General features: G+C 41.0%; 1 protein-coding gene across 1 annotated transcript; it reads right to left on the reverse strand.

Moving 5' to 3' along the window:
* Positions 1-23,540: 23,540 nt before the first annotated feature.
* Positions 23,541-25,855, reverse strand: LOC139104573 (uncharacterized). Its single transcript, XM_070660127.1, has one exon. It carries the CDS (start codon positions 25,851-25,853, stop codon positions 23,874-23,876), a length of 1,980 nt encoding a protein of 659 aa, XP_070516228.1. The 5' UTR covers positions 25,854-25,855; the 3' UTR covers positions 23,541-23,873.
* Between the last annotated feature and the right edge of the window lie 1,855 nt (positions 25,856-27,710).

Here is a 27,710-nt window from a genome sequence, read left to right on the forward strand (position 1 = left end):
TGTCAGATTTTCAAAATTTTTTTTCGTTTTTGTCAATATCTCTGCTTCTGGTGAAGGTAGAACGCTGAAAATGGTCACGTGGGCATCTGCTGACGTCACCGCACGACGTCACGTTGTCAGATTTTCAAAAATTTTTTTTTTTTTTGTCAATATCTCGCTTCTGGTGAGAGTAGAACGCTGAAAATGGTCACGTGGGCATCTGCTGACGTCACCGCACGACGACGTGTTCAAATTTTCAAAAATTTTTTTTCGTTTTTGTCAATATCTCTGCTTCTGGTGAAGGTAGAACGCTAAAAATGGTCACGTGGGCATCTGCTGACGTCACCGCACGACGTCACGTTGTCAGATTTTCAAAAACTTTTTTTTGTTTTTTGTCAACATCTTCTTCTGGTGAAGGAGTAAACGCTAAAAATGGTCACGTGTGCATCTGCTGACGTCACCGCACGACGTCACGTGGTCAGATTTTCAAAAATTTTTTTTTCGTTTTTTGTCAATATCTTCGCTTTTGGATAGGGTAGGACGCTGAAAATGGTCACGTGGGCATCTGCTGACGTCACCGCACGACGTCACGTAGTCAAATTTTCAAAATTTTTTTTGTTTCGTCAATATCTTCGCCCTTGGAGGTGGACGCTAAAATTGGTCACGTGGGCATCTGCTGACGTCACCGCACGAAGTCACGTGGTCAAATTTTCAAAAATTTTTCTTTTGTTTTTCGTCGATATCTTCGCCCCTGAAGGGGGTAGGACGCTAAAAATGGTCACGTGGGCATTTGCTGACGTCACCGCACGACGTCACGTGGTCAAATTTTCAAAATTTTTTTTTCGTTTTTTGTCAATATCTCTGTTTCTGGTGAAGGTAGAACGCTGAAAATGGTCACGTGGGCATCTGCTGACGTCACCGCACGACGTCACGTGGTCAGATTTTTCTTTTTCGTTTTTGTCAATATCTTTTTTCTGGTGGAAGTAGAACGCTGAAAATGGTCACGTGGGCATCTGCTGACGTCACCGACGATACGTTGTCAGATTTTCAAAAATTTTTTTTCGTTTTTGTCAATATCTCTGCTTCTGGTGAAGGTAGACGCTAAAAATGGTCACGTGGGCATCTGCTGACGTCACCGCACGACGTCACGTGGTCAATTTTCAAAAATTTTTTTTGTTTTTGTCAATATCTTCGCTTCTGGTGAAAGTAGAACGCTAAAAATGGTCACGTGGGCATCTGCTGACGTCACCGCACGACGTCACGTTGTCAGATTTTCAAAAATTTTTTTCGTTTTTGTCAATATCTCTGTTTCTGGTGGAAGTAGAACGCTGAAAATGGTCACGTGGGCATCTGCTGACGTCACCGCACGACGTCACGTGCCAGATTTTCAAAAATTTTTTTTCGTTTTTTCAATATCTCTGCTTCTGGTGAAAATAGAACGCTGAAAATGGTCACGTGGGCATCTGCTGACGTCACCGCACGACGTCACGTGGTCAGATTTTCAAAAATTTTTTTTTGTTTTTGTCAATATCTTGCTTCTGGTGAGGGTAGAACGCTAAAAATGGTCACGTGGGCATCTGCTGACGTCACCGCACGATCACGTGGTCAGATTTTCAAAAATTTTTTTTCGTTTTTGTCAATATCTCTGCTTCTGGAGAAGGTAGAACGCTGAAAATGGTCACGTGGGCATCTGCTGACGTCACCGCACGATCACGTGGTCAGATTTTCAAAAATTTTTTGTTTTTGTCAATATCTTTTTCTGGTGAAGGTAGGACGAAAAATGGTCACGTAGGCATCTGCTGACGTTACCGCACGACGTCACGTGGTCAGATTTTCAAAAATTTTTTTTTCGTTTTTTGTCAATATCTTCGCTCTTGGAAAGGGTAGGACGTTGAAAATGGTCACGTAAACATCTGCTGACGTCACCGCACGACATCACATGATCAAATTTTCAAAAATTTTTTTTTGTTTTTCGTCAATATCTCCGCCCCTGGAGAAGGTAGGACGCTAAAAATGGTTACAAGGGCATCTGTTGACGTCACCGCACGACGTCACGTGGTCAAATTTTCAAAAATTTTTTGTGTGTTTTTTGTCAATATTTTTGCCAGTGGAAAGGGTAGGACGCTGAAAATGGTCACGTGGGCATCTGCTGACGTCACCGCACGGCGTCACGTGATCAGATTTTCAAAAATTTTTTTCGTTTTTTGTCAATATCTTCGCTTCTGGAGAAGGTAGGACGCTGAAAATGGTCACGTGGGCATCTGCTGACGTCACCGCACGACGTCACGTGGTCAGATTTTCAAAAATTTTTTTTTCGTTTTTTGTCAATATCTTTGCCCCTGGAGAAAGTAGGACGCTAAAAATGGTCACGTGGGCATCTGCTGACGTCACCGCACGACGTCACGTGGTCAGATTTTCAAAAATTTTTTTTGTTTTTGTCAATATCTCTGCTTCTGGAGAAGGTAGACGCTAAAAATGGTCACGTGGGCATCTGCTGACGTCACCGCACGACGTCACGTGGTCAATTTTCAAAATTTTTTTTGTTTTTTGTCAATATCTTTGCTTCTGGAGAAAATAGAACGTTAAAAATGGTCACGTGGGCATCTGCTGACGTCACCGCACGACGTCACGTGGTCAGATTTTCAAAAATTTTTTTTCGTTTTTGTCAATATCTTGTTCTGGTGGAAGTAGAACGCTAAAAATGGTCACGTGGGCATCTGCTGACGTCACCGCACGACGTCACGTGGTCAGATTTTCAAAAAATTTTTTCGTTTTTGTCAATATCTCTGCTTCTGGTGAAGGTAGGAACTGAAAATGGTCACGTGGGCATCTGCTGACGTCACCGACAACGTTTTGCAAGATTTAAAAATTTTTTTGTTTTTGTCAATATCTTTGCCTTCTGGTGAAAATAGGACGCTGAAAATGGTCACGTGGGCATCTGCTGACGTCACCGCACGACGTCACGTGGTCAATTTTCAAAAATTTTTTTCGTTTTTGTCAATATCTTTGCTTCTGGTGAAGGTAGAACGCTGAAAATGGTCACGTGGGCATCTGCTGACGTCACCGCACGACGTCACGTGCCAGATTTTCAAAAATTTTTTTTCGTTTTTGTCAATATCTCTGCTTCTGGAAGGTAGAACGCTAAAAATGTTACGTGGGCATCTGCTGACGTCACCGCACGACGTCACGTTGTCAGATTTTCAAAAATTTTTTCGTTTTTTGTCAATATCTTTTTTCTGGTGGAAGTAGAACGCTGAAAATGGTCACGTGGGCATCTGCTGACGTCACCGCACGACGTCACGTGGTCAGATTTTCAAAAATTTTTTTTTGTTTTTGTCAATATCTCTGCTTCTGGTGAAGGTAGACGCTAAAAATGTCACGTGGGCATCTGCTGACGTCACCGCACGACGACGTGGTCAATTTTCAAAAATTTTTTTTTGTTTTTTGTCAATATCTTTGCTTCTGGAAATAGAACGCTGAAAATGGTCACGTGGGCATCTGCTGACGTCACCGCACGACGTCACGTTGTCAGATTTTCAAAAATTTTTTTTCGTTTTTCGTCAATATCTTTGCTTCTGGAGGAAGTAGAACGCTAAAAATGGTCACGTGGGCATCTGCTGACGTCACCGCACGACGTCACGTGGTCAGATTTTCAAAAATTTTTTTCGTTTTTGTCAATATCTTGCTTCTGGTGAAGGTAGAACGCTGAAAATGGTCACGTGGGCATCTGCTGACGTCACCGCACGATCACGTGGTCAAGATTTTAAAAATTTTTTTTTGTTTTTGTCAATATCTTTCTTCTGGTGAAAATAGGACGCTGAAAATGGTCACGTGGGCATCTGCTGACGTCACCGCACGACGTCACGTGGTCAGATTTTCAAAAATTTTTTTTCGTTTTTTGTCAATATCTTTGCTTCTGGTGAAGGTAGGACGCTAAAAATGGTTACGTGGGCATCTGCTGACGTCACCGCACGACGTCACGTGGTCAGATTTACAAAAATTTTTTTATCGTTTTTTGTCAATATCTCTGCTTCTGGAGAAGGTAGAACGCTAAAAATGGTCACGTGAACATCTGCTGACGTCACCGCACGACGTCACGTGGTCAGATTTACAAAAATTTTTTCGTTTTTGTCAATATCTTTTCTGGAGGATAGAACGCTGAAAATGGTCACGTGGGCATCTGCTGACGTCACCGCACGACGTCACGTGGTCAGATTTTCAAAAATTTTTTTTTGTTTTTGTCAATATCTCTGCTTCTGGAGAAGGTAGACGCTAAAAATGGTCACGTGGGCATCTGCTGACGTCACCGCACGACGTCACGTGGTCAATTTTCAAAAATTTTTTTTGTTTTTCGTCAATATCTTTGCTTCTGGTGAAAATAGGACGCTAAAAATGGTCACGTGGGCATCTGCTGACGTCACCGCACGACGTCACGTGGTCAGATTTTCAAAAATTTTTTTTCGTTTTTTCAATATCTTGCCCCTGGAGGAAGTAGAACGCTAAAAATGGTCACGTGGGCATCTGCTGACGTCACCGCACGACGTCACGTGGTCAGATTTTCAAAAATTTTTTCTTCGTTTTTCGTCAATATCTTCGCCCCTGGAGGGTAGGACGCTAAAAATGGTCACGTGGGCATCTGCTGACGTCACCGCACGACGTCACGTGGTCAGATTTTCAAAATTTCTTTTTGTTTTTCGTCAATATCTTTGCCCCTGGAAGGGGTAGGACGCTAAAAATGGTCACGTGGGCATCTGCTGACGTCACCGCACGACGTCACGTGGTCAAATTTTCAAAAATTTTTCTCTTGTTTTTCGTCAATATCTTTGCCCGTGAAGTGGGTAGGACGCTAAAAATGGTCACGTGGGCATCTGCTGACGTCACCGCACGACGTCACGTGGTCAGATTTTCAAAAATTTTTTTCTCGTTTTTCGTCAATATCTTCGCCTCTGGAGGAGTAGGACGCTAAAAATGGTCACGTGGGCATCTGCTGACGTCACCGCACGACGTCACGTGGTCAGATTTTCAAAAATTTTTTTTTGTTTTTCGTCAATATCTTTGCCCCTGGAGGGTGGACGCTAAAAATGGTCACGTGGGCATCTGCTGACGTCACCGCACGACGTCACGTGGTCAGATTTTCAAAAATTTTTTGTTTTTCGTCAATATCTCTCGCCCTTGGAAGGGTAGGACGCTAAAAATGGTCACGTGGGCATCTGCTGACGTCACCGCACGACGTCACGTGGTCAGATTTTCAAAAATTTCTTTTCGTTTTTCGTCAATATCTTCGCCTTTGGAGGGGTAGGACGCTAAAATGGTCACGTGGGCATCTGCTGACGTCACCGCACGACGTCACGTGTCAAATTTTCAAAAATTTTTTTGTTTTTCGTCAATATCTTTGCCCCTGGAGGAGGTAGGACGCTAAAAATGGTCACGTGGGCATCTGCTGACGTCACCGCACGACGTCACGTGGTCAGATTTTCAAAATTTTTTTTTTTTCGTCAATATCTTCGCCCCTGGAGAGGGTAGGACGCTAAAAATGGTCACGTGGGCATCTGCTGACGTCACCGCACGACGTCACGTGGTCAGATTAAAAAATTTTTTTTCGTTTTTCGTTAATATCTTCGCCCTTTGCAGGGGTGGGACGCTAAAAATGGTCACGTGGGCATCTGCTGACGTCACCGCACGACGTCACGTGGTCAGATTTTAAAAAATTTCTTTTTCGTTTTTCGTCAATATCTTTGTTCCTGGAGAGGGTAGGACGCTAAAAATGGTCACGTGGGCATCTGCTGACGTCACCGCACGACGTCACGTGGTCAGATTTTCAAAAATTTCTTTTTCGTTTTTCGTCAATATCTTTGTTCCTGAAGAGGGTAGGACGCTAAAAATGGTCACGTGGGCATGTTTTGACGTCACCGCACGACGTCACGTGGTCAGATTTTCAGAAATTTTTTTTTCGTTTTTCGTCAATATCTCCGCCCTTGGAAAGGGTAGGACGCTAAAAATGGTCACGTGGGCATCTGCTGACGTCACCGCACGACGTCACGTGGTCAGATTTTCAAAAATTTTTTTTTTTTGTCAATATCTCGCTCCTGGAGAAGGTAGGACGCTAAAAATGGTCACGTGGGCATCTGCTGACGTCACCGCACGACGTCACGTGGTCAGATTTTCAAAAATTTCTTTTTCGTTTTTCGTCAATATTTTCGCTTCTGGAGAAAGTAGGACGCTAAAAATGGTCACGTGGGCATCTGCTGACGTCACCGCACGACGTCACGTGGTCAGATTTTCAAAATTTTTTTTTCGTTTTTCGTCAATATCTTCGCCTTTGGAAGGGGTAGGACGCAAAAATGGTCACGTGGGCATCTGCTGACGTCACCGCACGACGTCACGTGGTCAGATTTTCAAAAATTTTTTTTTGTTTTTCGTCAATATCTTTGCCCCTGGAAGAGGTAGGACGCTAAAAATGGTCACGTGGGCATCTGCTGACGTCACCGCACGACGTCACGTGGTCAGATTTTCAAAAATTTTTTTTCGTTTTTCGTCAATATCTTCGCTCTTGAAAGGGTAGGACGCTAAAAATGGTCACGTGGGCATCTGCTGACGTCACCGCACGACGTCACGTGGTCAGATTTTCAAAAATTTTTTTCTCGTTTTTCGTCAATATCTTTGCTGGAAAAAGTAGGACGCTAAAAATGGTCACGTGGGCATCTGCTGACGTCACCGCACGACGTCACGTGGTCAGATTTTCAAAAATTTTTTTCTCGTTTTTCGTCAATATCTTCGCTTTTGGAGGGTAGGACGCTAAAAATGGTCACGTGGGCATCTGCTGACGTCACCGCACGACGTCACGTGGTCAGATTTTCAAAAATTTTTTTTCGTTTTTCGTCAATATCTTTGCTCCTGAAGGGGGTAGGACGCTAAAAATGGTCACGTGGGCATCTGCTGACGTCACCGCACGACGTCACGTGGTCAGATTTTCAAAAATTTCTTTTTCGTTTTTCGTCAAAATCTTTGCCCCTGGGAAAAGTAGGACGCTAAAAATGGTCACGTGGGCATCTGCTGACGTCACCGCACGACGTCACGTGGTCAGATTTTCAAAATTTTTTTTTCGTTTTTCGTCAATATCTTCGCTCTTGGAGGGTAGGACGCTAAAAATGGTCACGTGGGCATCTGCTGACGTCACCGCACGACGTCACGTGGTCAGATTTTCAAAAATTTTTTTTCGTTTTTCGTCAATATCTTCGCCTTTGGAAGGGTAGGACGCTAAAAATGGTCACGTGGGCATCTGCTGACGTCACCGCACGACGTCACGTGGTCAGATTTTCAAAAATTTTTTTTCGTTTTTCGTCAATATCTTCGCCTGGAGGGGTAGGACGCTAAAAATGTTCACGTGGGCATCTGCTGACGTCACCGCACGACGTCACGTGGTCAGATTTTCAAAAATTTTTTTTCGTTTTTCGTCAATATCTTTGCTCGTGGAGTGGGTAGGACACTAAAAATGGTCACGTGGGCATCTGCTGACGTCACCGCACGACGTCACGTGGTCAGAATTTCAAAAATTTTTTTGTTTTTCGTCAATATCTCCCCCTGGAGAAGGTAGGACGCTAAAAATGGTCACGTGGGCATCTGCTGACGTCACCGCACGACGTCACGTGGTCAGATTTTAAAAATTTTTTTTGTTTTCGTCAATATCTTTGCTCCTGAAGGGGTAGGACGCTAAAAATGGTCACGTGGGCATCTGCTGACGTCACCGCACGACGTCACGTGGTCAGATTTTCAAAAATTTTTTTTTCGGTTTTTGTCAATATCTTTGCCCCTGGAAAGAGTAAAACGCTAAAAATGGTCACGTGGGCATCTGCTGACGTCACCGCACGACGTCACGTGGTCAGATTTTCAAAAATTTCTTTTTTGTTTTTCGTCAATATCTTCGCCTTTGGAGGAAGTAGGACGCAAAAATGGTCACGTGGGCATCTGCTAACGTCACTGCACGACGTCACGTGGTCAGATTTTCAAAAATTTTTTTTTCGTTTTTCGTCAATATCTTTGCCCCTGGAGAAGGTAGGACGCTAAAAATGGTCACGTGGGCATCTGCTGACGTCACAACACGACGTCACGTGGTCAGATTTTCAAAAATTTTTTCGTTTTTGTCAATATCTTAATCCTGAAGGGTAGGACGCTAAAAATGGTCACGTGGGCATCTGTTGACGTCACCGCACGACGTCACGTGGTCATATTTTCAAAAATTTCTTTTTAGTTTTTCGTCAATATCTTTGCCCCTGGAAAGAGTAGGACGCTAAAAATGGTCACGTGGGCATCTGCTGACGTCACCGCACGACGTCACGTGGTCAGATTTTCAAAAAATTTTTTTCGTTTTTCGTCAATATCTCCGCCCTTGGCAGGGGTGGGACGCTAAAAATGGTCACGTGGGCATCTGCTGACGTCACCGCACGACGTCACGTGGTCAGATTTTCAAAAATTTTTTTTTCGTTTTTCGTCAATATCTCCGCTCTTGGAGAGGGTAGAACGCTAAAAATGGTCACGTGGGCATCTGCTTACGTCACCGCACGACGTCACGTGGTCAGATTTTCAAAAATTTCTTTTTCGTTTTTCGTCAATACCTTTGCCCCTGGAGGGGGTAAAACGCTAAAAATGGTCACGTGGGCATCTGCTGACGTCACCGCACGACGTCACGTGGTCAGATTTACAAAAATTTTCGTTTTTCGTCAATATCTCCTGAAGAAGGTAGGACGCTAAAAATGGTCACGTGGGCATCTGCTGACGTCACCGCACGACGTCACGTGGTCAGATTTTCAAAAATTTTTTTTTCGTTTTTCGTCAATATCTTCGCCTTTGGAAAAGGTAGGACGCAAAAATGGTCACGTGGGCATCTGCTGACGTCACCGCACGACGTCACGTGGTCAGATTTTCAAAAATTTTTTTTTTTTTCGTCAATATCTTTGCCCCTGGAGGGTAGGACGCTAAAAATGGTCACGTGGGCATCTGCTGACGTCACCGCACGACGTCACGTGGTCAGATTTTCAAAAATTTTTTTTCGTTTTTGTCAATATCTCGCTGAAGGGGTAGGACGCTAAAAATGGTCACGTGGGCATCTGCTGACGTCACCGCACGACGTCACGTGGTCAGATTTTCAAAAATTGTTTTTTTGTTTTTCGTCAATATCTTCGTCCCTGGGAAAAGTAGGACGCTAAAAATGGTCATGTGGGCATCTGCTGACGTCACCGCACGACATCACGTGGTCAGATTTTCAAAAATTTTTTTTCGTTTTTCGTCAATATTTCCAATCCTGAAGGGTAGGACGCTAAAAATGGTCACGTGGGCATCTGCTGACGTCACCGCACGACGTCACGTGGTCAGATTTTCAAAATTTTCGTTTTTTCGTCAATATCTTTGCCCCTGGAGAGGGTAGGACGCTAAAAATGGTCACGTGGGCATCTGCTGACGTCACCGCACGACGTCACGTGGTCAGATTTTCAAAAATTTTTTTTCGTTTTTCGTCAATATCTTTGCCCCTGGAGGGGTAGGACGCTAAAAATGGTCACGTGGGCATCTGCTGACGTCACCGCACGACGTCACGTGGTCAGATTTTCAAAATTTTTTTTTTCGTTTTTCGTCAATATCTCCGCTCCTGAAGGGTAGGACGCTAAAAATGGTCACGTGGGCATCTGCTGACGTCACCGCACGACGTCACGTGGTCAGATTTTCAAAAATTTTTTTTTTGTTCGTCAATATCTTTGCCCCTGGAGGGTAGGACGCTAAAAATGGTCACGTGGGCATCTGCTGACGTCACCGCACGACGTCACGTGGTCAGATTTTCAAAAATTTTTTTCGTTTTTCGTCAATATCTCCCTCCTGAAGGGGTAGGACGCTAAAAATGGTCACGTGGGCATCTGCTGACGTCACCGCACGACGTCACGTGGTCAGATTTTCAAAAATTTTTTTTTGTTTTTCGTCAATATCTTTGCCCTGGAGGGTAGGACGCTAAAAATGGTCACGTGGGCATCTGCTGACGTCACCGCACGACGTCACGTGGTCAGATTTTCAAAAATTTTTTCTTCGTTTTTCGTCAATATCTTCGCTCCTGGAGGTAGGACGCTAAAAATGGTCACGTGGGCATCTGCTGACGTCACCGCACGACGTCACGTGGTCAGATTTTCAAAAACTTTTGTTTTCGTCAATATCTTCGCTCCTGGAAGGGTAGGACGCTAAAAATGGTCACGTGGGCATCTGCTGACGTCACCGCACGACGTCACGTGGTCAGATTTTCAAAATTTTTTTTTTTTCGTTTTCGTAATATCTTTCTTCTGGTGGGGGTAGGACGCTGAAAATGGTCATAAAGGCATTTGCTGACGTCACTGCACAATTCTACGTTGCAAGATTTTTGAAAGTTTTTTGTTTTTAGCTAATTTCTGCTACTGGTAAAGTGAAATGCTCAAAATAAATTTGTATACATTTTAAGTTGCGCACATTACGTTGCCAGATTTTAAATATTTATTTTGTTTTTTGCAATATTTTGCATACTGGTGAAACCAAAAAACTTGAAATAGGTCCGTATTATTAAAGTTGGTTTTATATTTTAACGAATTTACAATATGCGTATTTTAATTTGTAATTTTTTATAAACTTTATAAAATTATCTAAAAGCTTAGAGCTTAAAAACTTTGTAAATTTTACAAGAAAATTTTTGAGAATTTTAAGCTTTTTACTAGAGAGCGAGCGCGAAATAGGTAATGGTTGCTTGTGGTTTTTGGTACTGCTTATACAGGGTGTTTCAAAGTCATGTAGACAGACTTTAAAATTATGTAGATGTCGTTATTTTAAGACGAAACGTCCTTAATCATTTTTTATTTTGATTAATATTAAACGAGATAAAAATTATTAAAAATTAGATTTTTTGGGCGGATCTTACTGTTTCTCACACCGCGCGGAAACGCTTTATCCGTCGGTAGTCCCCAGTCCTTGCTTTTTTGATCATTGATAATTTTTTTTGTATTGTTACGCGATGTCGCTTTTTTTTGATTTTTGGTTTAGACCAGTTTATCTAGGCAGGCCGATTGTAACCGCCTGTCTTGCTTCGCGCGCTTTCATTTTTTATCGATGATCGAGAACGCAAGGATTGGGGACTACCGATATCGTCTCCGCGCGGTGTGGGGCAGTAAGTTCCGCTCAAAGAATATAATTTTCAATAATTATTATCTAGCAATATTACTCGGAATAAAAAATGAAACTTTCTTCTTAAAATAACGAGATCTACTTAGTTCAATGTTTTTCTACATGACTTTGGGACACTGTACCATTTTAGAGCAATAAAGAAGTGGTTTCGTCTTTGTTAATCCTTATTTAATTACAGAGTTTTAAATTGGTTTATGTAAGTTTAATTTTAGTTCTTTATATGGTAACAAATTTTGTTATTGTTTTTAAAATCTGGTCTTGGTTCTAATGTTTTATCATGACTCAAAATCATGACTCACATAATAAGCTCAGTTTCTCTATTATTTTAACTGATAATTTTTAAACATAATTTACATAAATTGTTTAAGAAATGTTTAGAGTATGTTTACAGTATTAACAAATTCAATCTTAAATTTTTTCTTTTTTCTTAATCCTAAAAATATGTATATTTTATTACGTCCCGCCAAATAATATATATTTTTTATAAATATATTTTTGCGAGTACATTAAAGCATTATTTATTACTTATTCATATAAAACATATAAATTTATATTGCTTTACTCGTGTGTAGTACAGCATTAGTTGCGCCGACTTATATCTAGTAGTTTAGCTTTATTTACGCCAACAAGGCTTCCACTTCCATGCGACCCGCAGCGCCGAACGCCGCTACTCCTACCAACTTCCATTACCACCCAAGCGCTAGATGAAAAACAGCGCCGGTAAAGTCCGGGCTCAGTCTCACCGAAACGACAGTTTTAATCCTGACTGCAAATTTTTAACATCTCTCTTCCAAGAGAGTTTATACCGCGTGCGGGACTAATAAATTAACGACATAAGTCTAACGAAATAAATTTAATTTCTATATTCAATACTTTATAATTGTAACCAGTAGTGTAACGTAAAATTTAAAATTATATTTTAGTTGTTTTAAATTTCGTAATAACTTTAATGACATCTTAAATCTCCTGCTTTATTCCAATTGCAATTGTTTCACAATTTTAATTATTAACAATATCTCAAAGACTCTGTGTGATTGACGATTAATTTCGGTGCAGCCGCACTGCACGTTTTTAAAAATCAATTTAACAGGCATTTTAGTGTTGGATGTGGTGCAGTTGCACTGCACGCTTTAATCCTAAGATTTTTATTAATTTTATTTAATATTATAATATTTTTGTAAAACTTTATGACAAATTCTAAAATCCGTTGCGGCGGTCGAAAATATCAGATTCAAAAAATAACCGCGTATAATCACGCTTTAAACCGACATTCGAACGACGTACGCCCGCATTACCACTTGACGCCAATCACCTTTATTGTAAGGAAGCCAAGCCCAGCAGACATTCCAAAAGACGTTTCACACAGGAGGGTTTACGAAAATCCACCCCAGAAGAAGAACGTGCATTGCGACGCCGAGTTTATCGAAACGCAGCGAAGACAATCAAAAGCAACGCAGTTTAAATATCTGGAATGAGTAAGTACAAATAACTCTTGCTATTAATTCTGTTGAACGTGTTTACGATATCCCAAATTTATTTGTATTCACTTAAACCTAACAAATACTTTACTTTACTTTTTTACCCTACCTTCTGCTGTGTGGGTCGTGCTGATCTTTTATCTACCGCATCGCTAGCACTTAAACCCAAAATACTAAAATCTATCTTTTTACTTTAACTTCTGCTGTGAAGGTTGCGTGTTTGATTCTTTTAGCGAGCATTTAACTTAAAAGCTTACTTTTACCTTTTTATCCCGACTCCTGCTGTAAATGTCGTGATGTCAACCCTACCTTTACCGCATTGCATGCATTTTTATAAATAGCGTCTAGATTCTTATTTTGAATACGTGTGTTTATTTTATACTATCCTAAGGTGTATAATGTGCTTTTTCAGTCAACGTACCCCACAACACGTTTATAATATTTGTGACACTGCTTTATTAAATCTAACGCGAATTGAGTGATTGAAAACCGGATTTTGCGTACATGAATTGTATAGGCGTTACCGCGAAACTCGTAATATTTATTGCCTATTTTGTGCAGTTAACGTCGATAGATTCAAAGGTAGTTTTACTCTTGTTACTAATTATTACCTTTGTCTTGAAACGTTCCGCGTTTTACAAAAATGTTACGGTTGCAGATTAACTTTAAAGTGTTTTGAACTTTATTTAAATTGCGATCATTGCCGGTTAGTCCATCGTAATTTTTCTTGGTATTTAAATCTCAGCAATGATCAAGTCTCTCTACAGAATAATCCCGTCAAAATATTTATAGAAAGTCTGACTACCATTCAATTCATTTTAATAAATGTGTCTACGACACTCTCATGTACGGATACCTGTTCGCGTTTATTTTAAAGATTTAACTAGATTGGTTTTTAATTGATTGGCTCACGCTTGATGTGAGACCAGATATCGTTATTTCGAGCAGAAAATTACGCGTCTTTCATTTTGTGAACGGTGTATGCGTAGAACCGGAATCTTATTACCGATTTTGTCCGCGTACACTCGCATTAATTACTTATTGGATTTAATTGTGGCAAACGCGAGTGTAGTAGTTGTGGTGTTTTAATTGTTGATTCTCGCAACGTCTGGCAGTGCTTAAAGTGTCGAGAAACTATTCTGTTATTTTTGAATTACCTCGAGCGAAATCGCATCAAGCAGCCGTACTTGGATAACGAACCTACCATAATCGTTATAGATTATCAAAAAGTTCCCACAAAATAAATTCAGTTTTTACCTAGTCAAAATATCGCGATCTTATTATTGCCTAGGCCCGTGGTCCGAAACCGTTATAAACGCCCGCGACCACCGAGACGTAACAACTGTTAGTTTTTAATTATTTCCATAAATTCAAAAATTTTTTTAATTTTTGGTGTCAAAGATCTTGGAGTGTTTAAGATAGTAAAAGTTTTTGCAGTGTCTGAAATAGGAGATGCGTCTAAAGTTAAATCTGTTGTGTCTATTACTGGCGGAGTCGGTGGTCTCAAAAATCGTTAAAATTGTCGTATTTGCAAAGGTGTTAGAAATGTTTTGCTTTTAATAAATAGTAATTTTGGTTTTGCCTTTTCTGCCGCTGCTTTTCTTTTCAAAAATTTTATCCGGGCGCGTTTACGTTTGCCGGCTCTGTGTTTTAAATTTCAGATTTTCTAAGATAAAAGGAAAAGATATGATAAGCGATTTTAGCAATTAAAATGCTTACGCTTGAGGATAATGTTGTGGAGTGTTGTGAAGGCGGCGGTGTAGCAGATGAATGGTAACGCCTTAGTCTAAGAGCGGAATAGCTATTGCTAGCTTTTGCTGGTGTAAGTGTAATGTAAAGTTAATAAAATTTGTGTTTATGTAACGCGGTATGGCCGCTTGTGTTAGTGTAATAAAATAAAGAAGAATAATAAAAATTATAGAAAAGACTTGGTCATCGGAGCAATCGCTTGTGGCGCAATTCTCGATTCTAGCGCTATCGTGTTACGGCACAAAGCGGAGTAGCTCTTCAGAACTGGATGGGTTTGTAAAATAAAGATTTGTATGATTCGCCGGGCTAGAGAGACGCTCGTCGATGCTATTGCTTGTCTTGCTGATAGTACATGAACGCTTTCGCCTCTCAAGCAATGTAGCAATTCAAACGTTAACGCTTATGGAGCGGTCCAGCGCTTCAATATCGTCGCTAATAAAGCGGAGTAGCACTTTAAAACACTCTTTCGCTTGGCGGGTCTCACACGTTTGCTTCACTTTACAAACCCGAATTAAAAAAAGAAAATAGAAATAAAATGGATCAGCAGAGTAGCAATTATATGAATGCCCCTATAAAGCAAGTGGAATTAAAGTGTATTTATTTTTTAAAATGAGAACACATGGACGCTGTCGCCTGTTAACAAAATTCATAGACGTTGAGTCATATGGAGCGAATTTGCATACGCTCAAACTGACTAGTAGCGCATCAACGTTAAGTGTCAATGGGGCAAGTGTTAGCGCATCAATGTCACAAATTTGAAAAGAATAAATTACTCAGAGTTTGTGCTAATGGGGCAAAGTCACACCGACATGCTAACGCTAAATTTAGGATTAAAATTAAACGACGTAGAGACCAAATAGTGTAACCGTTGACTCGATCACTGATTATAATATTTAATGCAATAAAAAACAATACAATATAATTGGTAATCGATTCGCGTTTGTTACGACCCCACAACACATAGTTAATAAGAAACGCTACGCCTAAGAAATTTTTCGCCTTTTTACTTGTATGACACTTCTAATCTATTTTAGACCTATAAGAATTAATCTACTTAGACGCATGTGCGTCAATATACCACTTCGTAAACACATTATATAAGAATAGCATTAAGCATAAGATAGTATTGCGTAATCGTATTGCGTACCACATGGACCTGCGTCATCGCCTACGTCATCACCCCACGCAATAGCCAGCAGAGCATACGCGTCATCGCCCCACCAACAGTCAGCGGCGGCGCGCGCATTATCCCCACCTGCGTCATCGCCCCATCAACGGCCAGCGGCGGCGCGCGCATCACCCCCACCGTCAGCCAACGACGATGGAGGGGATCAAACCAAAGGAGGCCCATGCATGAGCTGGAGAGCTCACTTCGTACCCAGTTCTAAGTCGAGTCACATCTCTCTAAGGAGAGTCCATCCCGCGTGCGGGTCCTTTACTATTTTCTTCTAGTTCGTACTTATATCTTAAACCTTATTCTTGTATAACCAACATTATTGTAACGTAACTTTAGAATATATACTTATTGTTAATTCTACATCGTGTGCTTAGATTCAGTGATACCTTACCTCACCTTAATCCAACAGTTTCACTATTTGCTATATCTATTAACCTGTGTGATTGAAGATTGATTTCGGTGCAGCCGCACTGCACGTCTTCGAGATTCAGTCTAACAGGTATTCCTGTGTTGGAAGTGGTGCAGCCGCACTGCACGCTTTCTGCCTGGAATCTTTAGTTAACTTATTCACATTCTGTGAAACTACCCATGACAAACTCTAAATCACGACGCGGCGGCCGTAAATATCAAATACGTAAAATCACCGCGTATTATCACGCGCTAAATAGACACTCTTGTGGAACTTCGATCTATCATCTGAAGCCGATCACCTACGTCATAAAGAGGCCTTCCTTGAACGACATCCCGAAGGACGACCCACGCAGGAGAGCCTACGAAAATCTACCTCAGAAGGAAGTCAAGGACTGCGACGCTGAATTCATAGAAACGCAGAGGAAGCAATCAAAAGCAGCACAGATGAGATGCCGAGATTGGGTAAGTACCTGCCAACCTCATTTGTAATGTTTGTCTTAAACGGAAATGTGCCCGCCGAGTCAGGCTAATTACTGTAGAATCAACGAAAGAAACTACGCGTTAATAAATCTAACTGCTACTAGATCAGAGTGGATAGCAAACGCTTGCTGTGTCCATAAAATATACCGACGACATCGCGAAACTCGTGAGCTATATTGTCTCGGTTGTGCACCCTTAATAGACTCCTTCAAATCCAACTTCGTGCACGTCGTCGATCATTACCTGTATTTTGGGAACGCTCCTAATACATTAAAGTGTCGCGAGTGTAGAATAAAATTAGAGCTGTCGGAAGCTTACACAAATTGTGGCGTTTGCCCCTTAGTTCATCGCGATTTTATACGTTATCTTGAATTAAGCGGAGATACAGTATATTTGCTAGGAGAACCAGTAGAAATATTCATCGATCATATAGGAATCTCAGTAAAAGAACGTAAATGTGCCCAAATCGACCCCGTCCTCGAATGCCCGTTAGTACAGCTCCTTTGGGATTAACCAGAGCAGTTATCAATTGGTTGCTCCAAGCTAGGTGCGAGATCAGATACCGTCACTTCGAACAAAAGGTTACGCGTCTTCCCTTTTGCCGTAGATGCATGCTTAATTCCGGATACCCGACTTCAGAATTTGATTACGTACCGTCTCATCGCATCCTTATCGGAATACGTAGCGGAGAATACGAATGTAGCAATTGTGGTGTTTTAATAGCAGATTCACATAATATCCGACATTGCCCCTTGTGTATAGAAACGATAGATCGTTTTCTAGATTACCTTGACGAAAATCCGAAAGATCAACCATATTTAGACAGTGAACCGACCATAATCACTATTGTATACCGGAGATTACCAGTGCCAGATGCCTCATAAACTGTAAAATAAATATTTCATGGTCCGAGCGAGTAAAAGAATCCCTTGATCGGAAGCCTTAACACGCTGAACTTTCTTGATCCCATAAATGCCTAAGACCCGCGGTTCGAAATTGTTTTGAAACATCCGCAATCGCCGGGACGTAACACGTTTAAGGTAAGTTGTCATAGATTTATACTATTAGTTTTAATTAAATTTTTAATTGAAATTGCAATAGCTTACAAAAATGAATTAAATTTAAAATAGAATTGACCACGGTAGCTAATTTAAGTGTAATTTCTTAGGTTTAAAAAGTGAATAAAACTTACGTTGTTAATGTTAGAAAAAATTAATATTCTGAGGCGTTAATTGATCTTAAATGTAACCACCGGCCTGTGAATGTAGTTCCAGGTTTTGGATGTTTTACGAAAATAATCCTTGAAATAGAACAATAGAACTAAGCGAAGTTGCAAGTGTATTGCTAACGCTCTCACAAAACTAAGTCCTAATGACAGGTATAGAGAATAGACTGGCACAGACGATGTGCACTGTATGACTGATTAAATCCGACTGGCACCGGAGCGGGGCACCGCTTGAGCTTATTACGATTGTCTCGAGGTTTGCGCATAGTGTCGGCATTGTTCATTTTCAAAACGAAAGATGTTGAGTCTTTGTCGATAAAATATTTTTTACTATCGGCAACCTAAAATGTATTTTGCAAAATTCTTGCGGATGTTGGGATTTAGTTTTTAGACAACGAGATAAACACAAATTCCAAATTCGCAAAATTACGGCTTATTACCACGCGTTGAATCGACGATCGCGCGGCAACCCCAAAATCATTAATCACCTACAATACCGCCAAACACCAATCAGTGTGGTTCTAAAAAAGCCGAACTTAGACAACATCTTAAACACGATTCTTGCAGGCAGGCGTACGAAAACCATTTACGAAAGAACGCCATATTCTGCAACTTCATCAAGGAACAAAAAAAAAACACCGCAAAGTACAGTCGAAAAGCCAGCAGTGAGTAAACCAAACTAATAGTTACATTAATTTCTTTGTGCATTTGCTCCGCAAGTCACATCCGACTAGACTAGCTTATTCTTGTTCAGACTTGCTCAACTTTTTTCAACTTTCACTTTACCCTATTGTTCTGTGATATTTCCTAACTTTCATTTTTTTATTTTTTGGTCCTATTGTCATTCGGCACTCTGCAGTGAAGGTTGTTTTTACTTTTTCTCCTGGCTTGTAGAAATTTGGTAAAATTTTGTGCATGATTATTTTAAATTTTATTTGCATCAATGAAACTTGATTTTTGTCATTATGTATAATGTGCCTGTCCTATCGATCCGTGTCACAGCACACTAGTAATACTCGCGACACGGCTCTATTAAACTCGACTCATACGCTAACTGAATAGTTAGACACAGGCCGCTGTGTCCATAAAGTATATAGACGGCATCGCAAAACTCGCGATAATTATTGTTTAATTTGCGCACTCGACGCTGATAGACTTAAAATCATTTTTGTTCTCGTTACCGGACATTATCTTTGTTTGGGACTTTCCTATAATTCTTTAAGGTGCCATCACTGTAAAATAATTTTAGAAATTTTTGAGTCGTATTAAGATTGTGATTACTGCCGATTAGTACGTCGCGATTTTTCCCGTTGTTTAACCTTGAGTGAAGATAGAATATTTTTTTAAAACAATTCCGTTGAGATTTTTATAGAAACTTTAACTACGGTTTAGTTTACATTAATAAATATGTCCAAGGCAACCTTGCGCGCGTGCATCCACCTGTAAAATCTCGTTGGATTTAACTAGAGTAATTATAACTGGCTAGCTCATGCCACTTGCGAAATCAGGTATTTATTGTATGAGCAAAAGGTAACGCGTCTTTTTTTTTGCCGGAGGTGTATGCTTAGATCTGGGCAACTTTCTTCGGACTTTTATTACATACCATCACATAAAATCAACATCGGCTTAAGTCAAAGGAAATACGAATGCAGTAACTGCGGTGTGCTTGTCGCGATTCGCGAAATATCAGACATTGCCCACTGTGTTAAAAAGCAATATTGTTATTTCTAAATTACTTTAAGCAAAACCCGCAGGATCAACTTTACTTAAATAGCAAAGCGACTATTATTTGTATTAAATATCAAAGAGTTGCCTTAACGTAAATTAATTTTATTTCGTTAAATTATTGTTACTCCCGTAATTGCCTAAACCCGTAGTCCAATTCCGCCTTGGGCGTCCGCGACTTCCGAAACGTAACATTTGCGATACAGTGAATAATTTTTTAGGTAAAGTTAATAATTAATATATTTATTTATATACGGTACTAGACGCGCTTGTTCAAAAGTGGGCTCATTAATTTTCGGTAAAATTAAGTTTTGTTTTAACACTTTAACTTATTAATTGCATGGTTGTCCGGTTTTCTAGATACATATTACCAAACTATTTTTTCGATATAAAATATTGTTTTGCGTGTTTCTTATTATGGTCATGTAATGATTTGAAAACTGGTACAGTATATTAACATTATTAAATATTTTGTTGTTGGACTGATCGCTTGAAATAGAGTTGCTATCTGATATATCTGATACGCCCCTATCCGCATATTTGTTATTATAATTGTCACTCAAGAGAGCATCTAAATCTAAGCGAGCATCGTTTTAATTTATGTTACTTGATTCGGGTAAAATATTTATGTCTGATGTATTGCGCGCTTGAATGTCGGTTATTGTTTCACATATTTTATTATCATTTTTTTTACTTATATTACCGGTGTTGGGAAAGATGTTTATGTCTGGCGCGTAACGTGTTCGCATTTTCTTATTACTTCTTTGGTTTACGTTACCGGAATCGGAAAGGATTGATATGTCTGGCGCGTTGCGTGTTTGCATTTTCTTATCATCTCTTCGATTTACATTACCGGAGTCGGAAAAAATGCTTATGTCTACCGCGTCGCGCGTTTGAGTGTTGCGTGTCATCTCAAATATTTTCTCGTCGCGTAACGTCCCGGCGATTGCGAATGTTTTAAAACAATTTCGAACCGCGGGTCTTAGGCATTTATGGAATCACGAAAGTTAAGCGTGTTGCGGCTTCCGATCAAGGGATTCTTTCATTTGCTCGGATCACGAAATATTAACTTTACAATTTATAAGGCATCTGGCACTGGCATTCTCCGGTATAAAATAGTGATTATAGTCGGTTTACTATCTAAATATAGTTGATCTTCCGAATTTTTTTCGAGATAAGTTAGAAAACAATTTATCGTTTCTGTACACAAGGGGCAGTGTCGGATACTACTCGAATTTGCTATCAAAACACTACAATTGCTACATTTATATTTTCCGCTACGTATTCCGATAAGAATGCGAGTAGTAGTAAGTATAAGAATAGTACGTAGTTAAATTCTGAAATCGGATATTCAGAATTAAGCATGCATTTACGGCAAAAAAAAAGGCGCGTAATTTTTTGTTTAAAGTGACGGTACCTGATATCGCACGTAGCCTGGAGCAACCAATTGATAATTGCTCTGGTTAATCCCAAGGGAGCTGTGTTAATGGGCATTTAAGGACGGGGTCGATTTGGACACATTTATGTTCTTTTACTAAGATTCGCTTCCCATATAATCGATAAATATTTCTACTGGTTCTCCTAACAAATATACTGTATCTTTGCTTAATTCAAGATAACGTACAAAATCGCGATGAACTAAAGAGCAAATGCCACAATTTCTGTAAGCTTCCGACAGCTCTAATTTTAATCCGCACTCGCGACACTTTAATGTATTAGGAGCGTTCCCAAAATACAGGTAATGATCGACGACGTGCACGAAGTTGGATTTGAAGGAGTCTATTAAGGGTGCACAACCGAGACAATATAGCTCACGAGTTTCGCGATGTCGTCGGTATATTTTATGGACACAGCAAGCGTTTGCTATCCACTCTGATCTAGTAGCAGTTAGATTTAATAACGCGTAGTTTCTTTCGTTGACTCTACAGTAATTAGCCTGACTCGGCGGGCATATTTCCGTTTAAGACAAACATTACAAATGAGGTTGGCAGGTACTTACCCAATCTCGGCATCTCATCTGTGCTGCTTTTGATTGCTTCCTCTGCGTTTCTATGAATTCAGCGTCGCAGTCCTTGACTTCCTTCTGAGGTAGATTTTCGTAGGCTCTCCTGCGTGGGTCGTCCTTCGGGATGTCGTTCAAGGAAGGCCTCTTTATGACGTAGGTGATCGGCTTCAGATGATAGATCGAAGTTCCACAAGAGTGTCTATTTAGCGCGTGATAATACGCGGTGATTTTACGTATTGTTACGTCCCGGCGATTGCGGATGTTTCAAAACAATTTCGAACCGCGGGTCTTAGGCATTTATGGGATCAAGAAAGTTCAGCGTGTTACGGCTTCCGATCAAGGGATTCTTTTACTCGCTCGGACCACGAAATATTTATTTTACAATTTATGAGGCATCTGGCACTGGTAATCTCCGGTATACAATAGTAATTATAGTCGGTTCACTATCTAAATATGGTTGATCTTCCGGATTTTCGTCAAGGTAATCTAGAAAACGATCTATCGTTTCTATACACAAGGGGCAATGTCGGATATTATGTGAATCTGCTATTAAAACACCACAATTGCTACATTCGTATTCTCCACTACGTATTCCGATAAGGATGCGATGAGACGGTACGTAGTCAAATTCTGAAGTCGGGTATCCGGAATTAAGCATGCATCTACGGCAAAAGGGAAGACGCGTAACCTTTTGTTCGAAGTGACGGTATCTGATCTCGCACCTAGCTTGGAGCAACCAATTGATAACTGCTCTGGTTAATCCCAAAGGAGCTGTGCTAACGGGCATTCGAGGACGGGGTCGATTTGGGCACATTTACGTTCTTTTACTGAGATTCACTCCCTATATGATCGATGAATATTTCTACTGGTTCTCCTAGCAAATATACTGTATCTCCGCTTAATTCAAGATAACGTATAAAATCGCGATGAACTAAGGGGCAAACGCCACAATTCCTGTAAGCTTCCGACAGCTCTAATTTTATTCTACACTCGCGACACTTTAATGTATTAGGAGCGTTCCCGAAATACAGGTAATGATCGACGACGTGTACAAAGTTGGATTTGAAAGAGTCTATTAAGGGTGCACAACCGAGACAATATAGCTCACGAGTTTCGCGATGTCGTCGGTATATTTTATGGACACAGCAAGCGTTTGCTATCCACTCTGATCTAGTAGCAGTTAGATTTAATAACGCGTAGTTTCTTTCGTTGACTCTACAGTAATTAGCCTGACTCGGCGGGCACATTTCCGTTTAAAACGAACATTACAAATGAGGTTGGCAGGTACTTACCCAATCTCGGCATCTCATCTGCGCTGCTTTGGATTGCTTCCTCTGCGTTTCTATGAATTCAGCGTCGCAGTCTTTGACTTCCTTCTGAGGTGGATTTTCGTAGGCTCTCCTGCGTGGGTCGTCCTTCGGGATGTCGTTCAAGGAAGGCCTCTTTATGACGTAGGTAATCGGCTTCAGATGATAGATCGAAGTTCCACAAGAGTGTCGATTTAGCGCGTGATAATACGCGGTGATTTTACGTATTTGATATTTACGGCCGCCGCGTCGTGATTTAGAGTTTGTCATGGGTAGTTTCACAGAATATGAATAAGTTAACTAAAGATTCCAGGCAGAAAGCGTGCAGTGCGGCTGCACCACTTCCAACGCAGGAATACCTGTTAGACTGAATCTCAAAGACGTGCAGTGCGGCTGCACCGAAATCAATCTTCAATCACACAGGTTAATAAATATAGCAAATAGTGAAACTGTTGGATTATGGTAAGGTAAGGTATCACTGAATCTAGCACACGATGTAGAATTAACAATAAGTATATATTCTAAAGTTACGTTACAATAATGTTGGTTATACAAGAATAAAGTTTAAGATATAAGTACGAACTAGAAGAAAATAGTAAAGGACCCGCACGCGGGATGGACTCTCCTTAGAGAGATGTGACTCGACTTAGAACTGGGTACGAAGTGAGCTCTCTAGCTCGGGCATGGACCTCCTTCGGTTTGATCCCCTCCATCGTCGTTGGCTGACGGTGGGGGTGATGCGCGCGCCGCCGCTGGCCCTTGATGGGGCGATGACGCAGGTGGGGATAATGCGCGCGCCGCCGCTGACTGTTGGTGGGGCGATGACGCGTCTGCTCTGCTGACTGTTGCGTGGGGGTGATGACGTAGGCGATGACGCAGGTCCATGTGGTACGCAATACGATTACGCAATACTATCTTATGCTTAATGCTATTCTTATATAATGTGTTTACGAAGTGGTATATTGACGCACATGCGTCTAAGTAGATTAATTCTTATAGGTCTAAAATAGATTAGAAGTGTCATACAAGTAAAAAGGCGAAAAATTTCTTAGGCGTAGTGTTTCTTATTAACTATGTGTTGTGGGGTCGTAACACCTCCCCCCTTAAAATAAAAGATTGGCCAATGTGCCAATGTTTTTGCTTAAAACTATACTTAATTATTTCCGTCTATATATTGACGCAGTGATGCGTATGTATACTTGTGGGGTACCTTTTCTTCAGGAAAATCAGCTTTGGAGGTTGATGGCGGGTGAAGAGCTTCTATCGTTGAATGGGGTTTATCTTCTTTGGGGATATCTGGCTCTCGTTCCCTTGTTGGTTTTCCTCCCAGGTGTAGTAACAGGTGCGTGACTGAACTCCACAAGGCTCCCAATAGATGAAGACTCCATCCGTAGACGGTGTGTAGAGCGTAACCGTGAATAATGGTATCTATGCAGAGTTTTACAAATCTGATGATTAGGAAGATTGCCAGTATTCCTGCACTGGCTGATCCAAATGACATGAATCCTTTCCAGATTCGTCGTCCCGTATTTTCAGCAATATGATCGAGTGTGGCTTCATCCAGTAAGCCAATCATAGATATTGATCCAGGTGCGACTTTATTTCCCATCGCGCCTTGTGCAATGTTGTTAATCATTGCTGGTTTTTCCACTGGAAACATTATGTGTGTCCTGAGTCGGTCTAGGTCGTCGGTAGAGTAGATTCCGCTCGCTGCTAGACCTGCTGGGCTGGTATAATGCCATTTAGGTTGTGATAGTGGTTCGATTATTGGAGGCGGAAGAGTTTCCATTGGTCGTGGTGCTACTCTATACCAAGTGTTTTCGATTTTGTACATGGCAGGTAATAAACCATGGCAATCACGAACTGTTCCTTTTCTCGTGATTATCCGGGATCTTGGTAATAAGAAGAACGATTCGTTGTGTCTCGTAATTGGCAACTCGTTGTAGCAGTCCTCGGTGTGTCTAATTTTACACTCCACTGGAATGCATTTAATCATGTGGATGACTTCTCCACTTGTTACGGCAGTATAACCGGGTCCTTTCATTAGTCTTATCGCCATTTCGTCTGGTGCGATACTGGCTAATGATAAGGCGTTTTGTAGCACTTGGCGCTCCAATGCGCATTTCTGTTCCATAATGTCTCTGTATAGTTTAGACAGTTGGGTCTTTATATGCTTTTCTACATATATAAATTTAGAATTCACATATGCGAAAATGTCTAAATTATCGACTGATATTTTAGATCTTGTCTTGAAGGTTGCTCCTCTTTTAGTCTCCAATATGAATAGCTTCGGGTGTTCCGTTTGCAGTAATGTGTATCCACACACATTGATTTCGTGCGTTTTGGTCAGAGCAAACGTTGTATCTTGTGATGTCACTGTGTAGATTATTGGGTTGTCTGGGTTATTTCGTGATGTCAATTTTGCAGCTATTCCTTCATACAGTATGTCGTATCGATCGAAGTGGCAGGTATCAGTGGGTAGAATTGGCCAATACGTTTCTGTCCCTTCAGCGTCCATGCAGTATCCTCTTGAAAGAGTGCATTTTGTTCCAACTGGTAGTATCACTTGTCCTGAAGCTCGTTTTACTGGCGCTTCCGAGGATCTGAGTGTAATCTTGATACTGGCCTGTACCACAACGTTCTCCCAATTTCCATATCCATCAGAGTATTGTGATCCGCTACAGCGTCCATCGACTGACACGGATCCGGCTAACGTTGCGCTTCTGAAGTTGGTTGAGTTTTTGGTGAGTCCATCGAGGATGGCGTTGACAATAGTAATGGAGCCGGTGTCGTGTATTCTTCTGCAAGCTTGTTCGCCTACTTCCTGAATGTATTCGCGGCGTCCATTATGAACGACTGATGTGTGTGAGTGCATTCCACAGTAGGAAATGGTTCGGTCTATCTCTATTCTGCATTGGGTTATTGTTACCCTGTCGTAGTCCGATGTCTGCATCAGTTGTACATAGACTTTTTCTTCTTTTGGTTCCAGGCTTCCGACGTCACAGTCTCCGATATCGAGAAGTGATAGTGTGGTTATATTCATTCCTTGTCCTCCACAATCATAGCCTATCAGCGCTGTTGCTAACGGCAAGAGTGTTGTGATGACGAGAGTCTTCCTGGCAGAGAGAGTCATGTTGTCGGTCAGTGGTCTTCGGGTGTAGTGCCGGTTCTTGGCTCCGATGACCGGGAATATGTATCCTTTTCAGGTGACTCAGCATTGGGAGGGGCTAACTTAATCTTATCCATGTGGACGGTTCGCGTGACTCGGTTGTTTATCTTAAGACGTACGTTATTTCGAGGGAGTATCTCAATTACTTGATAAGGTCCTACATACTGGTCCCCAAGTTTATGTGTCGGTTCTTTTAAGAGATACACCATATCATCTTTCTTTATACAATTTAAATTCTGTCTTGCGTCGTATCTTGCCTTTGATTTATGTTTCGCATTTATAAGATTAGATTGGGCGCTCGTCTGTACATCATGAATCTTATCGTGTAACTTAATGAGATAGTCGGTATAGCTTTCGTTCGGAACGTCTTCTGGGAATGGATTGCTTGTCGGTACGCGGGCGGCTTTGCCAAATACTAATTCATGAGGCGTGTAACCCGTTCCCTCATGAACGCTCGTGTTGTAAGATAAGCTTGCTAAGCTAAGATAACAGTCCCAATCGGATTTGTTATCTACAATTTGTTTTAAGTATTCCCAGAGAACGTGGTGTGACCGTTCTATTGACCCATTCGCCTGAGGTCGATAAGCGGTCGTCTTAAAAGTAGTTATCCGAAATCGTTTGGCTATCGCTCGCATGAGACTGTTTAAGAAATGTGACCCTTGGTCTGTCAATAGCGCTTTAGGAGCACCATAAATACAGATAAACTTTTCAACGAATGCGTCGGCAACGTCTAACGCGCCGGCTTTCTTTAAGGGTATAGCTAATGAATATTTTGTCAAAAGATCTTGGATAGTTAAAATGTATGAATGTCCTGTGCGAGAGGTAGGCAACGGTCCCATAATGTCCATAGAAATTTTATCAAACGCAGTATCAGGGGTATCGGTTAATACCATCGGTTGTTTAGGCTTAACTCTAATTAACTTTTTACGTTGGCAGTTTTTACAATTCTTTATAAACTTTTCTATCTCCATTTTCATTCGTGGCCACAGATAATGTTCGCGAATTCTACGGTAAGTTTTTGTTATACCTTTATGTCCGCCTATTGGTGATGCATGATTTTCATTAATAATATTCATTCTTTGATTTTCAGGTGGAATACTAATTTCGTTGGAGCAGACAGTGATTCTAACTTCCGTTCCTCTAAATGTATCATCTAAAAGTCTGTGGATGGTAAGCCACGGTATGTTTCCTACTTTGCCCTTACTGATTGAAAAGCTAAGAAGACCAAGTTCTTTAACGACGTCGAACAAAGATGCTATTGATTCTTTAATGAGGTCTCTTTCAGATACGGCTGATATACTTTTGGTTAAGGTAAGTGCTATAATAAATTTATCTTTCTTATATGGCAAGGGTCGAGCGCGTCCTATCGTTGGGTCTTTGATAACTGGCATAACTGCGGCTTTATTTAATAATTCGGAGCCTGCATCGTACGGTTGGCTCTTATCCGTGATAAAAATAACTAGGTTATCTTTTCGGCCTAATAGGTTATCTTTCGTCGAGCTTATTATCGTCATATAATTATTTGGAAACACGTACGGCTTGTTAACGTTATCAAATATCTCCTCGTCCGAGGTCTCAGTGTCAGATTGTTCGCTATCGGGGCTCTCATTAGCTGAATATTCGGTTTCGGTATCGCTCGTTTCGGGTTTATCGCTAGTGGCCTGCACATTATCGTTATCGCTTATAACTCGCTGGTTCTTATCTGTTGCTCTACTGCCTCGTGTGGCTTCAAATATTTCTTCATCAGAGCTTATCTCTAGCGGATATACACGCGCGGCTTGGGTTATCGGGTTCCGAGATAGCGCGTCGGCGTTCACATTA

The sequence above is a fragment of the Cardiocondyla obscurior genome, linkage group LG08, assembly GCF_019399895.1.
Source record: "Cardiocondyla obscurior isolate alpha-2009 linkage group LG08, Cobs3.1, whole genome shotgun sequence".
NCBI classification, from domain to species: Eukaryota; Metazoa; Arthropoda; class Insecta; order Hymenoptera; family Formicidae; genus Cardiocondyla; species Cardiocondyla obscurior.

Coding starts and splice junctions, on each gene's coding strand:
- LOC139104573 (XM_070660127.1), bottom strand. CDS start 25,853: ATGACTCTCTCTGCCAGGAAGACTCTCGTCATCACAACACTCTTGCCG.